Source organism: Oryx dammah, unplaced genomic scaffold, assembly GCF_014754425.2.
Source record: "Oryx dammah isolate SB20612 unplaced genomic scaffold, SCBI_Odam_1.1 HiC_scaffold_9, whole genome shotgun sequence".
In the NCBI taxonomy this organism is placed as follows: Eukaryota; Metazoa; Chordata; class Mammalia; order Artiodactyla; family Bovidae; genus Oryx; species Oryx dammah.
This window is the reverse complement of record NW_024070193.1, coordinates 29,750,517-29,769,249: the sequence shown is the minus strand read 5'-3', so window position 1 is coordinate 29,769,249 and position 18,733 is coordinate 29,750,517. Positions and strand designations below refer to the sequence as shown.

Genomic DNA, 18,733 nt, shown 5'->3' with positions numbered 1-18,733 from the left:
TTAGTGGTATAGAATTTGTTTTTTGGAGTGAAACTCAATTAACTTTCTCAGTGGCATGGTAGTAAGTCTGAAATTGGTTGCTAATATGAGAATGATGGTTTTTACTGTAAAATAAACTACATGGAGACCAAAAGGAAACCGCTCTGTTTCTCCTGCTTTGAACTTTGCATCAGAAGGTCTTGGTATATATACCATTTTATGGATGTATCAGATCAAGGTCATGTGTTAGGGTAAGTGAATGCAGTTGTTTGTAAAGTGTAGTTATGAGAGGCTCTGAAAGGGTTCTGTAGTCCTCTGGGTTGGGAATGTCTCTCTCATGTTTTGAATAATACTCAGAATCAGGAAAACAAATCTTGTGGCTTTTCTTAAAGAACCTTTTTCCTTTCTTTTTCTTTCCTGGTTCCAGAACTCCCTTCCCCAAGAAGGGTTAATTTTTCTTTCATAATTGTTAGCCCTAATGTGGCTAAGACCTCCACCTCGATTTGATTCCTCGCAGATTAAGGATATTAGATAATTTCCTTCTATTTATTGTAATACTGCACTGTATTATCTTTCTATCACTCAGATAATTACTGAGGAAATCTACATTAATTTTTTTGGCTGGAGCAAGGCCTGCTAAACACAGGAATGATGTATTGATGTTTTACACAACAAAAGTTTTCCTCCTGTCATTGTCCAATCAACAGAAAGATATTTATCATATCGCAGAGCCCCTTCTTTTCAAGAACAAAGCAGGTAGGGAAGCACGACCAGCCAGCAGACCTTGGGGTTTCTGAAACTCAAGCCAAGCGAAGGCATCTGCAGCTTAAAGTGTCCTTCATATTAAGCACTCACAGCCGAGTGCGATGTTGTTTGCTAAATTATGAATGTGTGTAATTAAAATCTAGTGGCTGTTTCTATGAAAGATTTACAATGTTATTTCATCGTTTGTCATGGCTAATTAACAATATTAGATGAAGTTTTTCTTCTTCAAAGGTCTGATTTTTTCTCATTTATTTATGTCAGAAGTGATAAACAGAGTAGTTAAAAGCTTCTCCCTGTGCAGGCAGGACAGAGGCAGCTTGCTCCTTCACACCTTAGGGTTCAGGGTTCAAATCCCTCTAGACCTCAAATGGTGAAACCTGACTTCTCGTGTGCCTCATTACAGGTTTCAGAGTCTAGAAGTCCACATTCTGACTGCAAAAACTCAGGCCTTTCCAACCACAGGAAAAACTGCCGAGATTGGCAAATTGTCTTTCTGTGGGAGCCAGCAGGAGAAAGGGCCTCCACCCACCCCCTCGTTCCTCTGCAGAGGTGCTCTGCTCTGTCCCCTTGAAGGCAGCCTTGAGCCCGAGCCTTCCCCGAAGCTCAGTCCTGGCTGATGACAGGGTGTTTGAAGACCACCATCCATTTCGCCTTCCCTGGGCAGTGGCCATCTCATTGTTTTTTTTTTTTCCCCCTGCATGATTTCTTTCAGCAACAGCAGGTGGCTACCCAGCAGTTGGCTTTCCAGCAGCAACTTTTACAGATGCAGCAGTTACAGCAGCAACACCTCCTGTCTTTGCAGCGCCAGGGCCTTCTAACCATCCAGCCAGGGCAGCCCGCCCTTCCCCTCCAACCTCTCACTCAAGGTAAGCGTTGATGATGCAAAAGGCATTGGTCTTTCAAGACTCTGGGGCAGTGATGGGGGCGCGGGGGGAGCGGGGTCTCCTTCCAGCTCATCATGAAGGAGATTGTTTAAAACATGAAGATGCACACTTAGAGGCAAAACCAGCTCAGGTAACAGTGATGGACCCTTCCAAAAGCCGGAGGGCTTGTGAGTGCCAAGATGACAACCTAGGGTGGTCTGCAGGCTTCGCTGATGTCACAGGATCAAAATGCTGCAGGAGAGAAGGCAGTACTGCTCTGTCTTAGGGAGCATTTTAATCAGATCTCACATTTTCGGTTTGGAATCGCAAATACATTTTCTTGAAGGCTTTCGTTAGTCATTTTAAGATATATTGTATATCCTGTAACTTGCTCTGTTTAAAATCATAGTAATACCTTTGAAATGTCTCTTTTTAACATCTAGGGAGAAATTCAGGTAAACAATTGTGATTCATCTCTTGCTGTTAGAGAAGCCAAGGGGGTTTTCTGTTGGAATCTCTCTCTTTTGCATTCACTTGATTGTTGGTTTTTGAACAAGTTGATTCTGCACCCATTAGAACAGGCAGCCTTGTCCATCTCTAGCTCTTTTTTGAGAATTGGAGCTCTTTGAAAAGGAGTGAGATTTCATGGATTTAGAAATTTCTTTGGACAAGCCATTGACAAGTTCTTTCAATGGATGTTGCCCGTCAGACAGAAATGAGTACTTTTGCTGTTCTTAGGACATCCCTCTGGGTTGAAGCAACTCTAACTTTCACATGGGCAATGTGATGCACAAATGAATTATTCAGGACCAGCCAGAAGGAAAGGAAGGAGGGAAGGAAAGAAGAAAGAGTCATGCTGTGTTTTGAAATACAGGTCCTCCGTCCTGTACGTGGTACAGTGGATTTCATTTGCCTCTTCAAGGCCCATGGTAGACTTGGGTGTATGTGTATGTGGTGCCTTCAAGACTGGTAGCTAAAACCTTTGGTGTCTTGGATTCAGTTGTGTTACAAAGACAGTTCAAACTATGAAAACTCTTTCTCCCGTCTTGATGCTGAAGGTTTGGCCATGTGTTCAGTAACTTTTCGTGTCAGGTGGAACCAGTGAGTCATACCTGCCTTGAGTCTCTTGAGCCACCCACAACCAACTTGGGTCCCTCCTAAGGTTCTTTGGGTTTTCTTTATGTCTTAATGCTGAGCCCAGGACATTTTCCTCCTTTAACTTCCCTCTCAACTCCCCTCCTCCTCCTTCTATTACTGCTCATCCACACAATATATAATCAATATCGCCACTGCTGTCAAAATAGAAGATTTGGTAACTGAGCAGTGCCAGGGTGGGGGTGGGTGGGGGGAAGGACACATGGGCTAATGCACTTTTGTGCTTGCAAAATGTCATAACATGCATTAATTACATCTTTGTATTTATTGCCGGCAACATCGCCGGCCGGGCTGACACACCCACTGGACTCCGCTTCTACCTCGCTCATCTTTTCCTACCGCTCCTATACTATTAAGTGTGCTCACTAAGGTTCATTGTTATAGTCCATCAGTTAAGCTGTCCAAAAGAGGGCAATTGGGCAGTGACAAGACACGCTCACATGTAATGTGAAAGAAATGAATGTGGTGATGCATGAAGTGTAATCTCTGCAGTAACATATCAGAGACACCGGTAGGTAATTCACTAGTCATGGCATTGACTGATATGCTTAGCAGTCGGCTCTAACGCTTTAGCCCCCGCAACGTTAAGAAGATGCATATTTATAGTCTAAGGGGGTGTCTTTATGTGTGCCCAAAATGCATAAACGCAAATATAAACATTTCTCCTAGTGAAATGAACCACCCATGTCATAGCCATCTCTCTTGGAATCAAAAGGCTGGTTTTGTGTCCCCTAACCCCTTGCCCAAAGTGGCTGGAGAATTCAGTCATGTTAGACTACAACACAGTCTTTTTTTTTTTTTTTTTAATCAGAGAGATGATGACTTAAAACTGATGTCATTATGAGGTTTAAATCAACTTTCTGCTTGCTTGAACATGGTCACCTGGGTATGGAGGTACAAGGACAAAAAAAGGTTGATCAACTCTGTTTGTCTTAGAGCCAGTGATACCTGGGATTGTAAAATTGAGTTCCGTGAACGGTAATCTGTCAACTGTCCCCGCAACATACATTTTTTAAACCTGTGTCTGCACTTTCTTTTATAATGAAGGGGCCAGTTGTCCTGGAAAAAGACATGTAGGCAGGCACAGGGTGTATGTGTTAAAAATGCTAGTAATGCTCACTTCAGGATGTACTCACCATGATTCTTTTACATCCCTGCACGGTCTTGGCTAAGTTGCCTTAAACGTGCATGTAAATATCACAGTATTGGAAGAGACAGAGAATAATATTTTGAAGACTCTTTTTTTACCCTGGAGGTTTTAGGTTATGAAACAAAAGGACCTTTTTTTTTTTTTTTTGTAAAATGTTTTTAGGGCTGTTGGAGGACCTTCTCCCTGTTTTGTATTATTAGCATGTCTATTTTTCCCCTGATGGCTTTAGTCATATTATCTTCCTCAGCACCTGTAATTCCATAAAGAAATACACTTTTAATATCATTCTGACTTTTTAATTTTTTTTAATATAAACTACAGTTGGAAGAAAATTGCATGCCTGCTGATGTACCTGTTAATGGATTTAACTTGGGACTATTATTCCTATCTACCATTTTGGGAAAAAATGTATGCTTTCTGGACATTTGATGTCCCTTTAGTCTGATGAGTGACTAGCTTACCTTTTATCTGTCTTAATTCTATCATGAGATCTCGGTTGTCAAATAACAGCATCCTTTGGTAGATACTATTCACTGAAGTAACAGTTTAACATCAGTAACAAGGTGTAACATTGATGGAAGAGACCAATTTGACTGCCTTTCTGTGAGTCTGATGCGAATGTTCTTCACCGTAATTATCACACTGAAATTTGACCGAGAAGGATACCTCGTTGTCAGTCAGTGAGTTACTATTTTATTTACCATTTCTCCCTGTGGATGAAGAAACTGATTTGCTAGCCCATTGGACTAGAAGGAGAGGAGAGAAACATTAATGTGCACTGTGGGCCTAACAAGTATAACAGGGCATTTCTCTTTGTCTTTATTTGCTGGATAAACAGCTTACTTTTGAAACAGCTTCAAAGTATTGCTTCTATCAGAGGGAAAGTGTTAACACAGTGGTTAGAAACCCACCTCCCATGCACCTTGACCCGGAAATCAGTTAGTTTGAGTTGAAAAACTAGGCAGCTTGTTCTTTTTGTGTGTATTTACTCCCCAGAAAGTAAAACTGGGTGTTGACTTATGTGGCTTTATATCAGTGTGCCATCATCCACAGACAAGCCTATTCACTATTGTTTCAATTGAATAAACAGTGATCCAAGGGTCAGCCATCTTCCCAGGTAATTGCTGGTGTGCAGACATCAGTGGCGGCCTGTTAGCTATCAACCCACCCTGCACATCACCTCACTAGGTATTGGAAAAAAATAGGCGAGATGCAGCAGAACTGGACACAGAATTGTGTGGTGACCTTTCCCTTTGTTTAATTTGCCTCTGAGGTTTAATTTCAGGGGACAAGTAATAATTGAATATGCCTAATAACTAAATGCTCATTTGGGACAAAATCCATCAAAATATAATTGGCATTTGATTTTTATGAAGGAAGAAGAAAACTGACTTGGCTGTCGACACATTCGAAGAATATCTGACCACTTAATGTATCATTTGAGGCCTCTTTTATAATATATATTAATTGCAGAGACTCAAGCGTTTGAACATTTTCTTGGAGAACCGTTAGGAGAGACCAACTGTTTTTGTTAACGCTCCTCTCAGAAAGGCGGGGAAGGTTATTGGTCTGCTGTGCAATAATTTACTCCTCTTTGATATGCAAACGATCCACGGTGAATATAAAAAAATCCTATCAGACTCATTTCACAGTTCTTAACCACTCGGATTCTCTGGAGTCCATCGCCTCATTAGACCAGTGCTCTCCAATGCTAGCATAATTAAAATCTTTAACAGTTTAGCAAAGTAAAGATGTTTGGCTGATCACGTTGAGATGATTATCTATCCATTGTATTCTAAATGACAAAAATAAATTAAATTTAGACCTTGGCATTTTTTATTATGTGTTTCAAATGAATATAATGCACACAGCCTTCTTTTTAAATTCAGTACCTTAGGTTTGGTCAGAAACATGCCTGTTTCAGTTCCTGCTATATAGTCAGAAAATGGCAGGCTTCCTAGGAGAGCTCGGTTCCAGTTCACTGAAACAATGAACTGAGATCCAGACGTCCAGTTCTAATGTGGCATTGCCTTGTGATGTCAAGGGTTGGTGATTTCTTCCGAGTTGTCCTCCCAGCTGGTGGTTGTCAGTTGCCATTCAGAACATGGTTTCTTCTGTGCGTGTATGCACTAGAATATGCCTTGAGGTCAGATTTGGAAATCCTGGGCTGTAGAGGCATGCCTCCAGAATAAAGGCTTCGTCCCCACATTAGTGAGATTGACATACTGATGGAATCTCTTCTTGGGAGGAAAAAAAAAAGGTAACACTTACTGCCCAAGACTCATGTCCATTGTGACCCCCTTAAAGAGCAAGAGAACTTTACTGCTTCAAGTTTCTTTCACGTTTTCATTTCATTCTGCAATGGTTCATTAGCATGGATCTAAGAAATGACAGTAATAATAGTGTTACTTGTATAAAAAGTTATACAGTTTTTCAGTAGACACATCCATCAATTAAGCATGTGGTACAAGAAACCAAAATTAATGAGGAAGATAGGTGTGTTAATGAAATAATCATAGTATAATCAATTTGACTGTTAAAAGTTGAAAAGCATTTCAGGAAGACGATATGAATTCATAATTTATGTCTAAAAGTGATTAATAAAAACTATATTTAATAACAAAGCTATTTGTCATCATTTAAGACTTAAGCACAAAAATTATTCATTTTGTGGTTCATGTTGTCATAATAGTATAGTTGAACAAATTTATTTTGAGCCCTTCTTTGTGTCTAAAAATACAGTAACGTCTATCTACATTTTTTTTTTTACCCCAGTGGTCTAGAAACAACAGTTTGGATGGAGGCATACAGTCTTTGCAAAAAATAGCTGTGTTCTGAATCCTTTTCATGGGAGTCTTTTATGTGTGATGAGAGCACTTCAGGTGGAGGACCCATTCCTTCCTACCGTATTTGCCTTAGTTGAGAGGGAAGGGAAAAAAAAACGCATGCCCCAAAAAAACTAACACTAGGCTTTGTTTACTGACTCTTTGATTTAATTACTGTTTGAAGAGGACGGAATTAGCTGTTAATTGATTTAATTATCCAATTTGTTTGTTTCAGGCATGATTCCAACAGAACTGCAGCAGCTCTGGAAAGAAGTGACAAGTGCTCATACGACAGAAGAAACCACAGGCAACAATCACAGCAGTTTGGATCTGACCACGACATGTGTCTCTTCCTCTGCACCTTCCAAGACCTCCTTAATAATGAACCCACATGCCTCTACCAATGGACAGCTGTCAGTCCACACTCCCAAAAGGGAAAGGTAGGAACGCAAATCTGAGATGTGTCCGAAGCTAGCTGTAAGGCGGAGGGGTGGGTGGCCTCTCCTCGCCGTATCTATCTCGGTGATCCCTAATTGGATCCATGTGACTGGAGTGTGCGTATAATTACTTAAGAACGTATTCAGTATGGTGTGGGTGTGAAGCATCTAATTATTGTCACCTTTTCAACGTGGAATTAGCACTTACATAGATGGAACCTGAGCTTAGGAACCCAGGCAGCCTTTCGATCTCTCTTTTGGATGAGGTGGTCTTCCAGGCCTCCTCTTTCTGTCAAGTGTCCACTGCATACAAGGTGCTTTTCTTGTCTTTGCGTGCTTTCTAAGGAAGTAGCAGTGTCTACTGTAGGCTGCGTTGAATTACAGTTTGAGAAAAGATAAAATGTACACTACTCTGCAGTTCCCTCCCTGAAGGCGGGGGGCCCATCTGTTTCACGGTTGTGTCCCCAAAGTGTTTAGGTTTGGTTCTTTGTTTTTTTTTTCAGTAGACTGTCAGTGAAGGTTTGGAGGATGGGCTGATGGAAGCGGTCCAAATATATGCACACACAGACATACAGAGCCACTTTATCCTGGTCATGGTCTATATTGTAGCATTGACTCAATTTCCATATTCCTGTTTGGAAGTTAACATTTTATATTTTTAAATTGCCCCGAGCTTCACTTGGATGTTAGATGAAGCTGAGGTATTTTGAGAGATCCAAAATACATCATGTGAACAGACAGTGCTAATAAAAGGAAGCTGTGAATCCATATTATTATACCTTAGCACCCAGAAACATTAATACTACTATTCGGTGCTTTTTCAAAGTAGAAAATATATATATAAAACTTTTTTTGTTGTTGTGTATTTTTAACCTATTTCCTACATAGCTCGTATGCAGAGTGTCCACGCACAGAAGAGGAGAGACCCTAAGAGTCGTAGGTGATAGCAAATGTCATTCCCATTCAGGAAAACCAAATTTTTTTGTTTTTTTATAAAGGGACCAAGTGAAAGATTTTTTAATTATGTTCTTCACTTAAGCAAGTACACATATAATTTCATACATTTCTAAAAATGTTGAACATGAAGCCCACTGATTTAATTAGATATATATCTTTATACCAGCAGTACTTGATCCATTCAGAGCTTAGTAATCACAGAAAATAGTACCTGAATATTTGTGTATGTGTTGGTGTGTGTGTATCATGTTCAAACCCAAACTCCATGAGAGGTTTCTGGAGATGAGATTATATATGTTTTAGCCAAAGCATGCAGCTGTCCTTCTAACATCACTTTGGAGTTTCTGTGGCAGACACAGCAGAACTAAAAGATGCTTTTAACTTACTGGTTTAGAGGAGCTTGAAAAATAGACTGGTTGACAGTAAAAATTAGTTTGGAAACATTGGACCAAATGTGACTTCTTTTGTTTCCAGTGAGGATAGGTTTGCATGTCTGGAGACCAGTCTTAGCTCTTGCTGTATAAGGTCTTAGAATGCCTTTGTAATTAAAAAAAAAAAAAAAAAGAAACGCTAGACCTTAGATAGCTTTTAAAGAAAAGGTTCTACGTTGTCGTCCTTTGCTCTACTTGCTTTTGGTGTCCTGAGGTTGATGCTGTCCATTTACAGCAAAGGAATTGAATTACATCTTTATCCATAGGTAGCGAAGGGGGCCATACAGTGAAAAATGCCAACTGATGCACTTAAAGTATTTATTGTGATTTTGTCGGCCATTGTGGAGCCTGCACAGATTTCCTGTGACATAGGAGTTTCTCCCTGTCTAGATGCACTGTGCTCCGTTTCATTCTAAAAGGTTATATATCTGGAGTCAGGTAGTAGATTAGCAAGGAGGCAAATAGGAGAAGAATAGCCCTTTTCATGTCTTAAGGTGCATTTGAAAGTAAATGGATCTCAGAGACAGTCTAATTCCAGGAGAATAAGTTTGTTGGATTTCTCGTTTTATGGTCCTTATGTGTCTGCACAAAAGTTGGGCTTAATCTTCATTATACTACCTGCCCGCTTTAGAATAAGGATCAGGAAAGAATTCAGATTTCACTGAGCATTAATCTGGATGTAAAAACAGGCTGACTTCTCCAACTGTACATGCAAAGAAGAAGCAACTATGAAATTATATGCTACTACTTAATCTCTGGGGCCTCTGAGTTTATATTATGTGGTAGGTTCCGAGACATGGCTGGACTGAATCAAATTCTAACCACATTTTAACTGAATGTGACAAATAAGAGAGATGAGTAGAGCGCCTTAGGTTAAAGATAAGTCAAAAAGTTACAAACTTACAGAATTGATCACTAAAAATTGAATTATTAGTCAGCTTTGAATATAAGGACTCAATAATGAGTATTTCATGGTTTTACCATCTGATGGTTTACTTTAAAATCCCATGGGAGATATTGCTATTTAAATAGTGGGAAATGGTTTTTTTAAAAAGTTATCCCTCTCGCAATGCGTTCTCCCTTACACAATGAGTTGTCATTTGTCTCAGGAGTCCCTTTGAGAAGTTCAGCCCTTACTCACCAGGAGCATTTGTGAAATGGATCTCGGTTGAAGCTCTTCCTTGGTTTCTGCATAATATTCCCCACCTCCAGTGCTGCTCCTGGAGCTGTACCTTGGGGTACCAGCTTTAAGAATTCTTTCTGAAAGGAGTTAGGAGTACTCCGTGCAGAAATTCATAGGGCCCAAGGTAGCATTGTGAGAGCTGTGGTTTGCTTTTCAAAGTTGGATTTCCATGCCATGTGGAAGGCTCCTCCCCCCGCCGCCTGCCCCCGTGCATCCTTCGGGCTCCCGTGAGCAGCCACCGCTGCAGCAGCTCTGGGGTTTGGTGAGCTGCAATCTGTTAAGGAGATAAATAATGTGCTTGGCACGACACTCCTACTCTCCTCTTTAATTTGTCTTACACAAGGAAAATTATAATTAAATCATTCAGGGTAAACCCTTGAGTGTAGAGAAGGGAAGAAAAAAAACACACACACACACACACTTTGGTAAAGATTGCCAGTAGAAACCCACTTCCCTGTTGTGTGGGGTAGAGACATGTATCAATATTCAGCATCATTAGGGGAGGAGCGGCCCATGTGATTTGTGAGGCGGATGCCAGTGCTCAAATCAAGGCTTGTTAAGATCCTGTCCCAGTGCGTTCACGGACCTTCCGCATCATTAGAATTCAGCACAGGCACTGCACTCCGTGCTTTGATTTTCTTCCGAGAATTCAATAATGTTTATTGTGCTGATTATATATATACATATATATATATATATATATATATAAATTCATTGGTGCAGTAGACATAGCTCTGTTGTCAGGCCTGAGAGAAGTGTGGTGGGGATGAAGTTCAGGCAGGAGCTAGGCAGCTGCAGAGCAAGGCAGGCAAATCCATGTCTTACTGTCATTGCATTCCGCAGGACCAGGGCGTCCTGACTTCTTTGATAAATAGACAGAACTTCCACCTGGGATACCTGTAAACACAAAGATATTATCTCGCTTTTCTCAACTGTCTGACTATCTCGCTTTAAGAAATTCCGAGTTTTGGTGTGGGTAAACAAAATCAACGCCATGCAAATGAAACATTTATTAAAATGCTAAATTTAGTAAAGCCCTTTGAGCTTCTTGGATCAAAGCAGCTATGTAAATACAAATAGCAATTACTACTTAAGTAATTGCCTGAATTAAAATTCTAAATATCACATTATATTATGATGCACTAGGGAAGGGGAAGAAAACTCACATTTAATCTTTTTTGTCCCTGTGCCAAGCAACTGGCTAAACTCTTGCCTTGGGAGTGATGTCTCGTTTTAGCCACGTGACCACTGGGAAGCAGCAGGGTTTGTTATACCCATTTTGCAGATGAGGAAGTTGATTCATTAAGATTAAATAAGTGACCTAGGGTCGTAGAACTGGTTAGTCCCATAGTTGAGATGCAAATTTAAGGCTCTCTTTTAGTTTGTAAAACTGGACTTAAGAGACTCCATTCAGCACAGAAGTGAATACTTAATTATGATAAATTAAAGTCTGTGCTCCAAAAGAACTTTTAAGTTGGATTTAAATTCACTTCAACAGTGTATTGGCTTACCTACTGTGTGCACATCAGTATATTTAAAGGGAAATCCCAGAGTTTCCTGTGTAAGGTGGACAAGTAGTTCCTGAGCTTCTCTTAAAGGGAGGGTGGGTAGGGAGGATTTGCAAAATATAAATCATTTACAGTCTGAAACAGCACATAAAGAACAAAAACGGACCCCATGCAGGATTTGCACACAGGCAAATGTAAAACAAGGCGCGCTCTTCTTTAACTGTATCCTGACTTTCCTTCCTGTCTTATAAATCTTGGGTTTCCTCATTGAACACATCATCTGGTCTCTATTCTGCTTCAGCTGTCCTTCTGTAGTCCATATCAGAGATAGCCCTTCTCTCTGATCCTTCCCAGCTTTTTGCTTTTCGTTCAACCACCGTTAGTAGATGTTTTATAACTCGAATATGTCTCAGATGCATAGCTCTTCTAAATATTTGTTCCAGGGTTTCCTTAAACGTTTGGTGAAACGTTTCTTTAAACTCCTGAGAGATCCTGGGTTGTGCAGCCTCTTCTTTGATTGAAGCTGCAGTCACAGCCTCAGGTGACCCAGGTCAAGGAACCTCTCTCTTTCTGAGGCCTGACCTGCCTTCTGTCCTCAGGAGATACCTTCCTTTTCCTTCTCATTCATTGACACAGCCCCACGTATTTCAGTTGCTCGCAGTTTCCACACTTCTCAGCTGGCAGCCACCTTCAAATAGCCCCTGAAGGTTTTTGCTTGGCTCATGGACTTCCAGACACTTTCGCTTGATACAAAGTCTCTGTTTTTGATTTGTGGCCTTTTGACATATTGCTGTCGATCTGACTATATAACAATAATATTTATGTTGACTGGCCCCTCTGTTTTTAAAAGGCAAGGAACTCTGAGATGTGGACATGCCTGGTGTTTCGTTTCTCTTTTCTTTTTTTATTTTTTAACTAAATTCTCTGATGATGAATAAATAGTTGTGCTCTTGGTTTCCTCGCTAACATTCTAGAAGCTTGCTTTCAGAACTCTTCCGGTTACACAAGCCTTTAACTTTTTGCATATTTTCATATTCATATTTAGGGCCTCTGGAGCCAGACATTTAAACAGTAAGCTCTATCTCCCATGACTCTGAATAGCTCTTCCTCATGTCGACTTTTTTTTTTTTTTTTTTAGTACTTTGAAAATCAAGTAATTTCTTTCATATTTCATTTGATTTGAAGCACTTGAACAAACTAGTAGCTCCAAATCTTCTGTCCTCATTAAATTGTCTTGGCGAATCTGCAGTCAGATTGTCCCAGATTGTCTTCAGAAGTGTCAGGCTACTTTTTGGCCATGTGTGTTGAGGCATCTGATATTACAGAGGTCAGTGATTTATGACCTACCAGCCAAATCTGGCCAGCTTCTTATTTTGTAAATAAAGTTTTATTGGAACACAGTGAGGCTTGTTCATTGATATGTAGTCTGTGGCTGTTTTCACACATTACAATGGCTGGCTTGAGTAGTCACAGCAAAAAGCATATGGCCCACCACGAGTGAAATATTTACCATCTGGCCATTTACAGAAAAAGCTGGCCAACTCCAACGTTACCCATTGAACCAGCGTTTCTCAGATTTCCCGATGATAACGTCACAGGTATTTGTTAAAACATACATCTTCCTAGGCCTGAAGGTTTGGATTCCACTGGTGTGAGATGGGGTACGGGAGTTTCTTTGTCATACCTTCCCTAAATTCTCAGGCTTCCCTGGTGGTTCCATGGTAAATAATCACCTGCCAGTGTAGGAAACCCGGATTCGATCCCTGGGTCAGGAAGATCCCCTGGAGAAGGAAATGGCAACCCACTCCCGTATTCTTGCCTGGAGAATCCCACAGACAGAGGAGCCTCGCGGGCTACAGCCCATGGGTCACAAAAGAGTCAGACACAAGTAAGTGACTGAACAACAGCAAACAACAGCAGAAGCCCTAAATTCTTACTATTCGGTAGACCTGCAACTCTGGTATCACGTGGGAGCTCATTAGAAATGCAGGGTCTCAGGCCCTGTCCTGGCCCTCCTGAGTCAGGGTCTGCTTTTTCACCCAGTCCCAGGGTTAAAATGCAGTCCTTGGCATGCCCATTCAGGTTTGAGAAACGGTGCAGGTCGCATGCCCAGTTCACCTGGGTTTTGACACTGCTGGAAAGGACAATTTTTCATCCAGATTGTGATGATTCTGCCAGACATCTTCAGTCCACCGAACAAGTGGCTTGCTATTCTTGTATGAGCCAAGAGAGTATAGATACTGCTACTGCTAGAAAGAATCAGAAACTAGCATATGATGGTGGTGCTCAGCCAGCTATCATTTATTGAGCTATTACTTTGTGCCAGTCACAATGCATAAAGGAGTTGATAAAGGCCTTGATCTTGATTTTTCCCATTTTATGCTCACAGCAGCCCTATGGGTTCCTGTCTTCTTTGTACAGATTGTGTTGTTGGGCAGTGTATAACTTGCATGAGTCACACAGCTAGTTAGGGACCAGGTAGGGACTGGAAGTAGGGTGTCACCAAGTCTCAGGTCCTTGCAGTGGCAGCCACATTCTGGTGGTTCCCAGGTGGGCTGCTCATCAGAACCACCTGAACTGCACCCCAGACTCTGGGTTACAGCCTCTGGGGGATACAGTTTGGGGACCGGAGTCAGGCCATAACTTTCAAGATGGTAGCCTGGGGCCAGCCTGTCTGTTGGGCAGTAATTAGGGAGAAGTCCTCCATCGTTCTCTGCAGCCTGTTCTTCTCCCCCAGTAAATCCTTTTGCACAGACGGAAGGCAGGGGTGACAAGGACACGGGTGACAAGCAGTGGAGACTGTAGAAAGCAGGCTGAGCATGCCCCGTCAGGTGTGGTGAGGGACGAGAAAGAGGCAAGGCTGCAGCTGTCTGCTGAGGCCTGACCTACAGGCGCTGCTTTCTGCTCCAGAGCCAGCTCTTGGCAGCATCAGCCGTGCCATGTCTGTCTGCCTGTTTAAGGCAGAACTGGCCCCGCTTATGTCCGAAAGAAGCTCCCGGGCACTGACTAACTTTTTGTGCACCAAAGCACTGCTGGGTGTTTGGCGACAGTCACATTTAGAAGAACTGCAATCATTTTGTCTCTCTGCTTGAAACCAGTTGTTCCTGGGTTTTAGAAATAGAAGGAAAACTTTTCTTAGGGTGGTTAGCCTGATGCTGTCATCTCCTGTCATTCCACACATTCAGGAAGGGCAAGGAGAGAAAACCTTTAACTCGTGGCACATCCTGGGAGACTGGTTTATGGATTTTCTTAACTATTCACTTTGTGGGGTGATGAAAAGAAAACCTCACCCATTATTTTCAAATGGCTGTTATGTCTTATCTCAATAAAATACCTTTTACCATAACACACCATCGTTAGAACTTATAAATCTTATTTCTATTTATTGTGTTTAAATGAAACATACTTTCCCATAAAACAGCATCATGGGTCTGGAGAGTCAGGTTTGTTTTATAAGTTTCTCTGAGATTCAGTTGATTTTTAATTTTTTTTTCCCCTTGGGCGATGGCATAACATGAATCTCAACCGTGGGCAGTTTCTGCCTGACATACCAGGTGTCTCACACAAAATCAATTTTGAACCCCTGTTTTCTCTCACTATGGAAGTTAGTCATTGTTTTCTGATGAGCTGCTCTTGCTGATAAGTTTTTTTTTTTCCACCCAGTGCCTTGGTTGGCTCTCAGCTTATTTCACAGTTACCTGCACTTGTGTGGAAACGCCTGACATACATTAGCTTTCTTAGCATTCATTCCACACCAGGGGTGTAAAGGGAAGCATATAGCGGGAAGGGGTGAGGACTCATCTTTGGGTGGCTCTGATGCATAGCGTGTTGTACTAGGTTTTGTCTTTTTACCTATAAAAACATCTGGTTGAAATGTACACTTTACTACTTGGATTAAATGAATAGAGACTTTTCTTTGGTGAACATGGATCCATCTGCAAGTAGAAAGGGAGAGCAAGGGTCGACAGAAGGCCACGTGGCTTGGAAAACTCCTAGTTGGGGGTTCTTGCTTAAATGACAACCAAGAGTCCAGTGTTTTGTTTTTTTCTGTTTGTTTGGTTTGCATTTTTTAACTTAAAGATTGTGTGTGTGTGTGTGTGTGTGTGTGTGTGTGTGAGACGTGGACCATTTTTAAAGTCTGTATTGAATTTGTTACAATATTGCTTCTGTTTTATGTTTTGATTTTTTGGCTGCAAGGCATGTGGGATCTTAGCTTCCCAACCAGGGATAGAATCTGCACGCCCTGCTTTGGAAGGTGAAGTCTTAACCCCTGGCCCACCAGGGAGGCTTTTAAGCCAGCCGGTGTTGGGGCCCAGTGAGCAAGAATCTGTGAAGGAGACTTAAAAGCAAGGCACGCCCTTTTCCAAGGTTGACCGAGATGCTGTTTTGCGCCAGGGCCACCTGGCAGCCTGGCTCTCAGCTCTTTCCAAGGGAGGCAGCACTGTGGGCTGGCTGGCTGAAGTGATGCAAATGAGTAGGCTGGGCATGTCGAGCTGTCCTCACTTTCTTTATCCCACCCCCAACCCCGCTCTGATCAGTCAGGGCCTAAGTATATTATAAAGTATATTCTCCTCATTAAAACAATAGTGGAAGCTCACAAAGGGAAACTGTTAATATGTGTTCCAGCTTGTCATTTCTGCCTGTGTGAATAAAGCAGATAACCGTTCCTCTGGGAAACTATTTCGGGAATTGAGCAACAGATACGCTAGCCAGAGAATTCTCCTAACTGTAATTTTCCTTTTTCTGTGTACTCAAAAATAACATCCTGCTGGGCTCCTCTGTGCCTCTGCACAGACACAGCACAATTGCCGCAGCCCAGGTGGTGGTAATACAGGACGATCCCTCGGGCACATGTCGCCCAGAGTTGTACAGCTTGTTCAGTGTCTTCGTCCATATGGCGGTGTGTCCCATTCACAGAAAGACACGGGGCTGTGCCTGGCAGGTACCGTGGTCAATGTAGTGTGAAGAGAAGCCCTCAACTCATAGTGGCCTCTGTGGTACAGTTTGTTTAATGGCAAATCTGTGTTCTCAAGTGCACACACCACACACACTCACACTCAGCCAAGAAATTCCAGAACAGCCTTGCCTTGCCGATTACCTCCTCACTTAACCTTCCTCCTTTTATTTTTTAGAAGCAAATGGTTAACCCAGGGGGTATAATTCAGGTGCATGAAACATACCTGTTTCATAAAATGTTGTGTACATATATTCCTTTCTAGGTGGTTATTCGTGGGTGAACTCAATTTGAGGATAGCATGCTTGTCCTAGACTTGGTCTATAAACTCTGCAGCTTTCTTCTTCTCTCTTTTTGCATTTTCATTTGTGAGAACTTACTTTTATTGTGCCGTTTGGGTTGTTGGACTAATGGCTTTGGTTTTTATGGTCTCAGAAAAAGGAAAGGGAAAAGGAAAAGCTAACCATTATCAGTCTTAGAAATCTGAGAATAAGACATTCCCCAGCGGTGTCAGAACTGAGAAGGGGGAACCGAGAAAACAGAAATTTCCCAGTGAAGAAGGGAAAAAGTAGTCACATTTTAAAAAGCACTTTGGAAAATTTACCCAAAGGCAAAAGCTTCTCCATTTATATACCCAAATTTTGTTCCGCTTTTGTGTAACTATTTGTATTCTTGTTTGGTAAACAAACAGACCTCATAGCAACTGTAGCTGATGATATTTATACTACCTGTAAGACTTCCCTAAACAAATAGACATAGTTTTATGACCTTCAAATTTTATTCCTTTTATAGTCTTCAAGGAAATCAGTCTAAGGGCAAGTTAATATTTCTTTCCTTTCTTTCTTTTTTCTTTTCTCTTTCTTTTTTTTTTAAAAATATGTCGCTCTCTATCTCTGAAGGATCGGCTCTGTGTGTGTATTTTACAGTTTGGCTGTGAATGTTGAGTTTGAAGGTATATTATCGCAAAAGGAAAGAGAAGTCTAAAGTGTTTGTGTAAATGATGTGGTATTTGCTTTCAAGAGGGGCCATTTTAGTCATCTGGTGGAATTTCTGGTTATACATCCAAAAGCCTAAAAAACTCCACTGCGGTGATTACTTATAGATCTTTGAATTGGACAGGCATCTCTAGTTATATCTCTCCTTTTTATATCTAAAATATTGATGGAAACATTCTGGTATACATGAGCCCCTATATCCAACTTACATTTTTCCATATGAGTCATATTTAAGACAAGAACAAGATGTCTCCGTGTTAAAGATCAGTGTGAGAAATAAATGGCAGTTTACTTTAATTAGAAAAAAAATTGACACCAAGAGCTGGAATAATCCAGTAGTGTTTGAATAAATTAGAGGATTGTACAGGGAGAAATAAAAAGAAACATAACAAGGATAAATGGGGAAGTTTTGCCCAAGGTTCAACCAAAAAAGCGTGCCTTTGCAGGACAGAAGTCACCAGACTGTACTGAGGTGGACCCGTTTATTCTGTAAAACTTCACACAAGCTCTGACCCACGTGTCCTTGGCTTTGAGAGTTAAAACCCTGACCTTGACAGTCTGACCTCATGGAGCTGGCTTTGCAGGAGAAGAGAAGTACAACAGACACATAATCGTGTAATGAAAAGACAGAAATAAGTTCCAGGGGAAAAAACGAAGCCGCAAAGAAGTAAGAGCCGGGCTCAGGTCACTGTATACGTGGGTCTGGCGAAGCGTCTCTGAGGAAATAACCCTTGATCAGACAGGGACAAGCCCTCTAGGCAGAGGGCACAGCAAAAGCAAAGCTCCTGAGGCAGGAGCAGAAAGAGAACATGCTTTGCTGGATTGTGGCTCTTAGCTCGATCCGTGCGGGGGCAGCTTTATTGTTCAGTGGTTGGGAGCGTGGACTCTGAAACCGGATGGCCTGCATTCCGGGACAGGCAGTCCACGCCATGTGCTTCACCTTCTTGTACCTCGATGTGCCCGCTGTGAAGTGGGTGCACTGCCGTGCCTGACCTTGTCGCTGAAATGAGCGTGTGCACATTGTAGTCTCTAGCGCGGAGGCAGTCCTCCATGAACATTAAATGTTTGTAATGATTTAACTAATTAAAGACTAATGAACATGGTTGTTTTTTAAGGCCATTTGTTTGTTCAAGCCACCTTTATTGAGCTTTTATTTACTAATTGTAGGTTCTGGACATTAAGAGAAGACTTGAACATACTTCTTTCCCTTAAAGAGCTCACAGCCTAGAGAGAGAAATGCGGAGACAGACACTTGCCAACACAGGGTAATAAATGCAGTGATACAAATATAGGCAAAATGAGATAGAGTGTATGGCCAGTTAAACATGAGCGCTAGTGGTAGACCGTTGTGGCTGTATTTCCGTCCCCCACATTTGCATCAGGTGAACTTTTTGGATGCAGTGAACTCTGCGACTGTTATCACAGATAAATAAATAAATAAAGTTTAGAAAGACAAACCCAGAGTACTTACAAGTGATTTAAAGACCAATATTAGGAATTTTAAAAACTAAATTTGCTCCATAAAATAGTT

General features: G+C 41.5%; 1 protein-coding gene across 9 annotated transcripts in view; it reads left to right on the top strand.

Annotated features, from left to right (window-relative positions):
• FOXP1 (forkhead box P1) overlaps positions 1 to 18,733 on the top strand; it is a 622,522-nt gene that overhangs the window by 531,818 nt on the left and 71,971 nt on the right. For all 9 annotated transcript variants that reach the window (XM_040247247.1, XM_040247245.1, XM_040247242.1 and 6 more), the window contains 2 exons: positions 1,457 to 1,610; positions 6,973 to 7,177. In XM_040247247.1, coding sequence (XP_040103181.1) covers positions 1,457 to 1,610; positions 6,973 to 7,177 — 359 coding nt within the window. The remainder of the gene's footprint in view (positions 1 to 1,456; positions 1,611 to 6,972; positions 7,178 to 18,733) is intronic.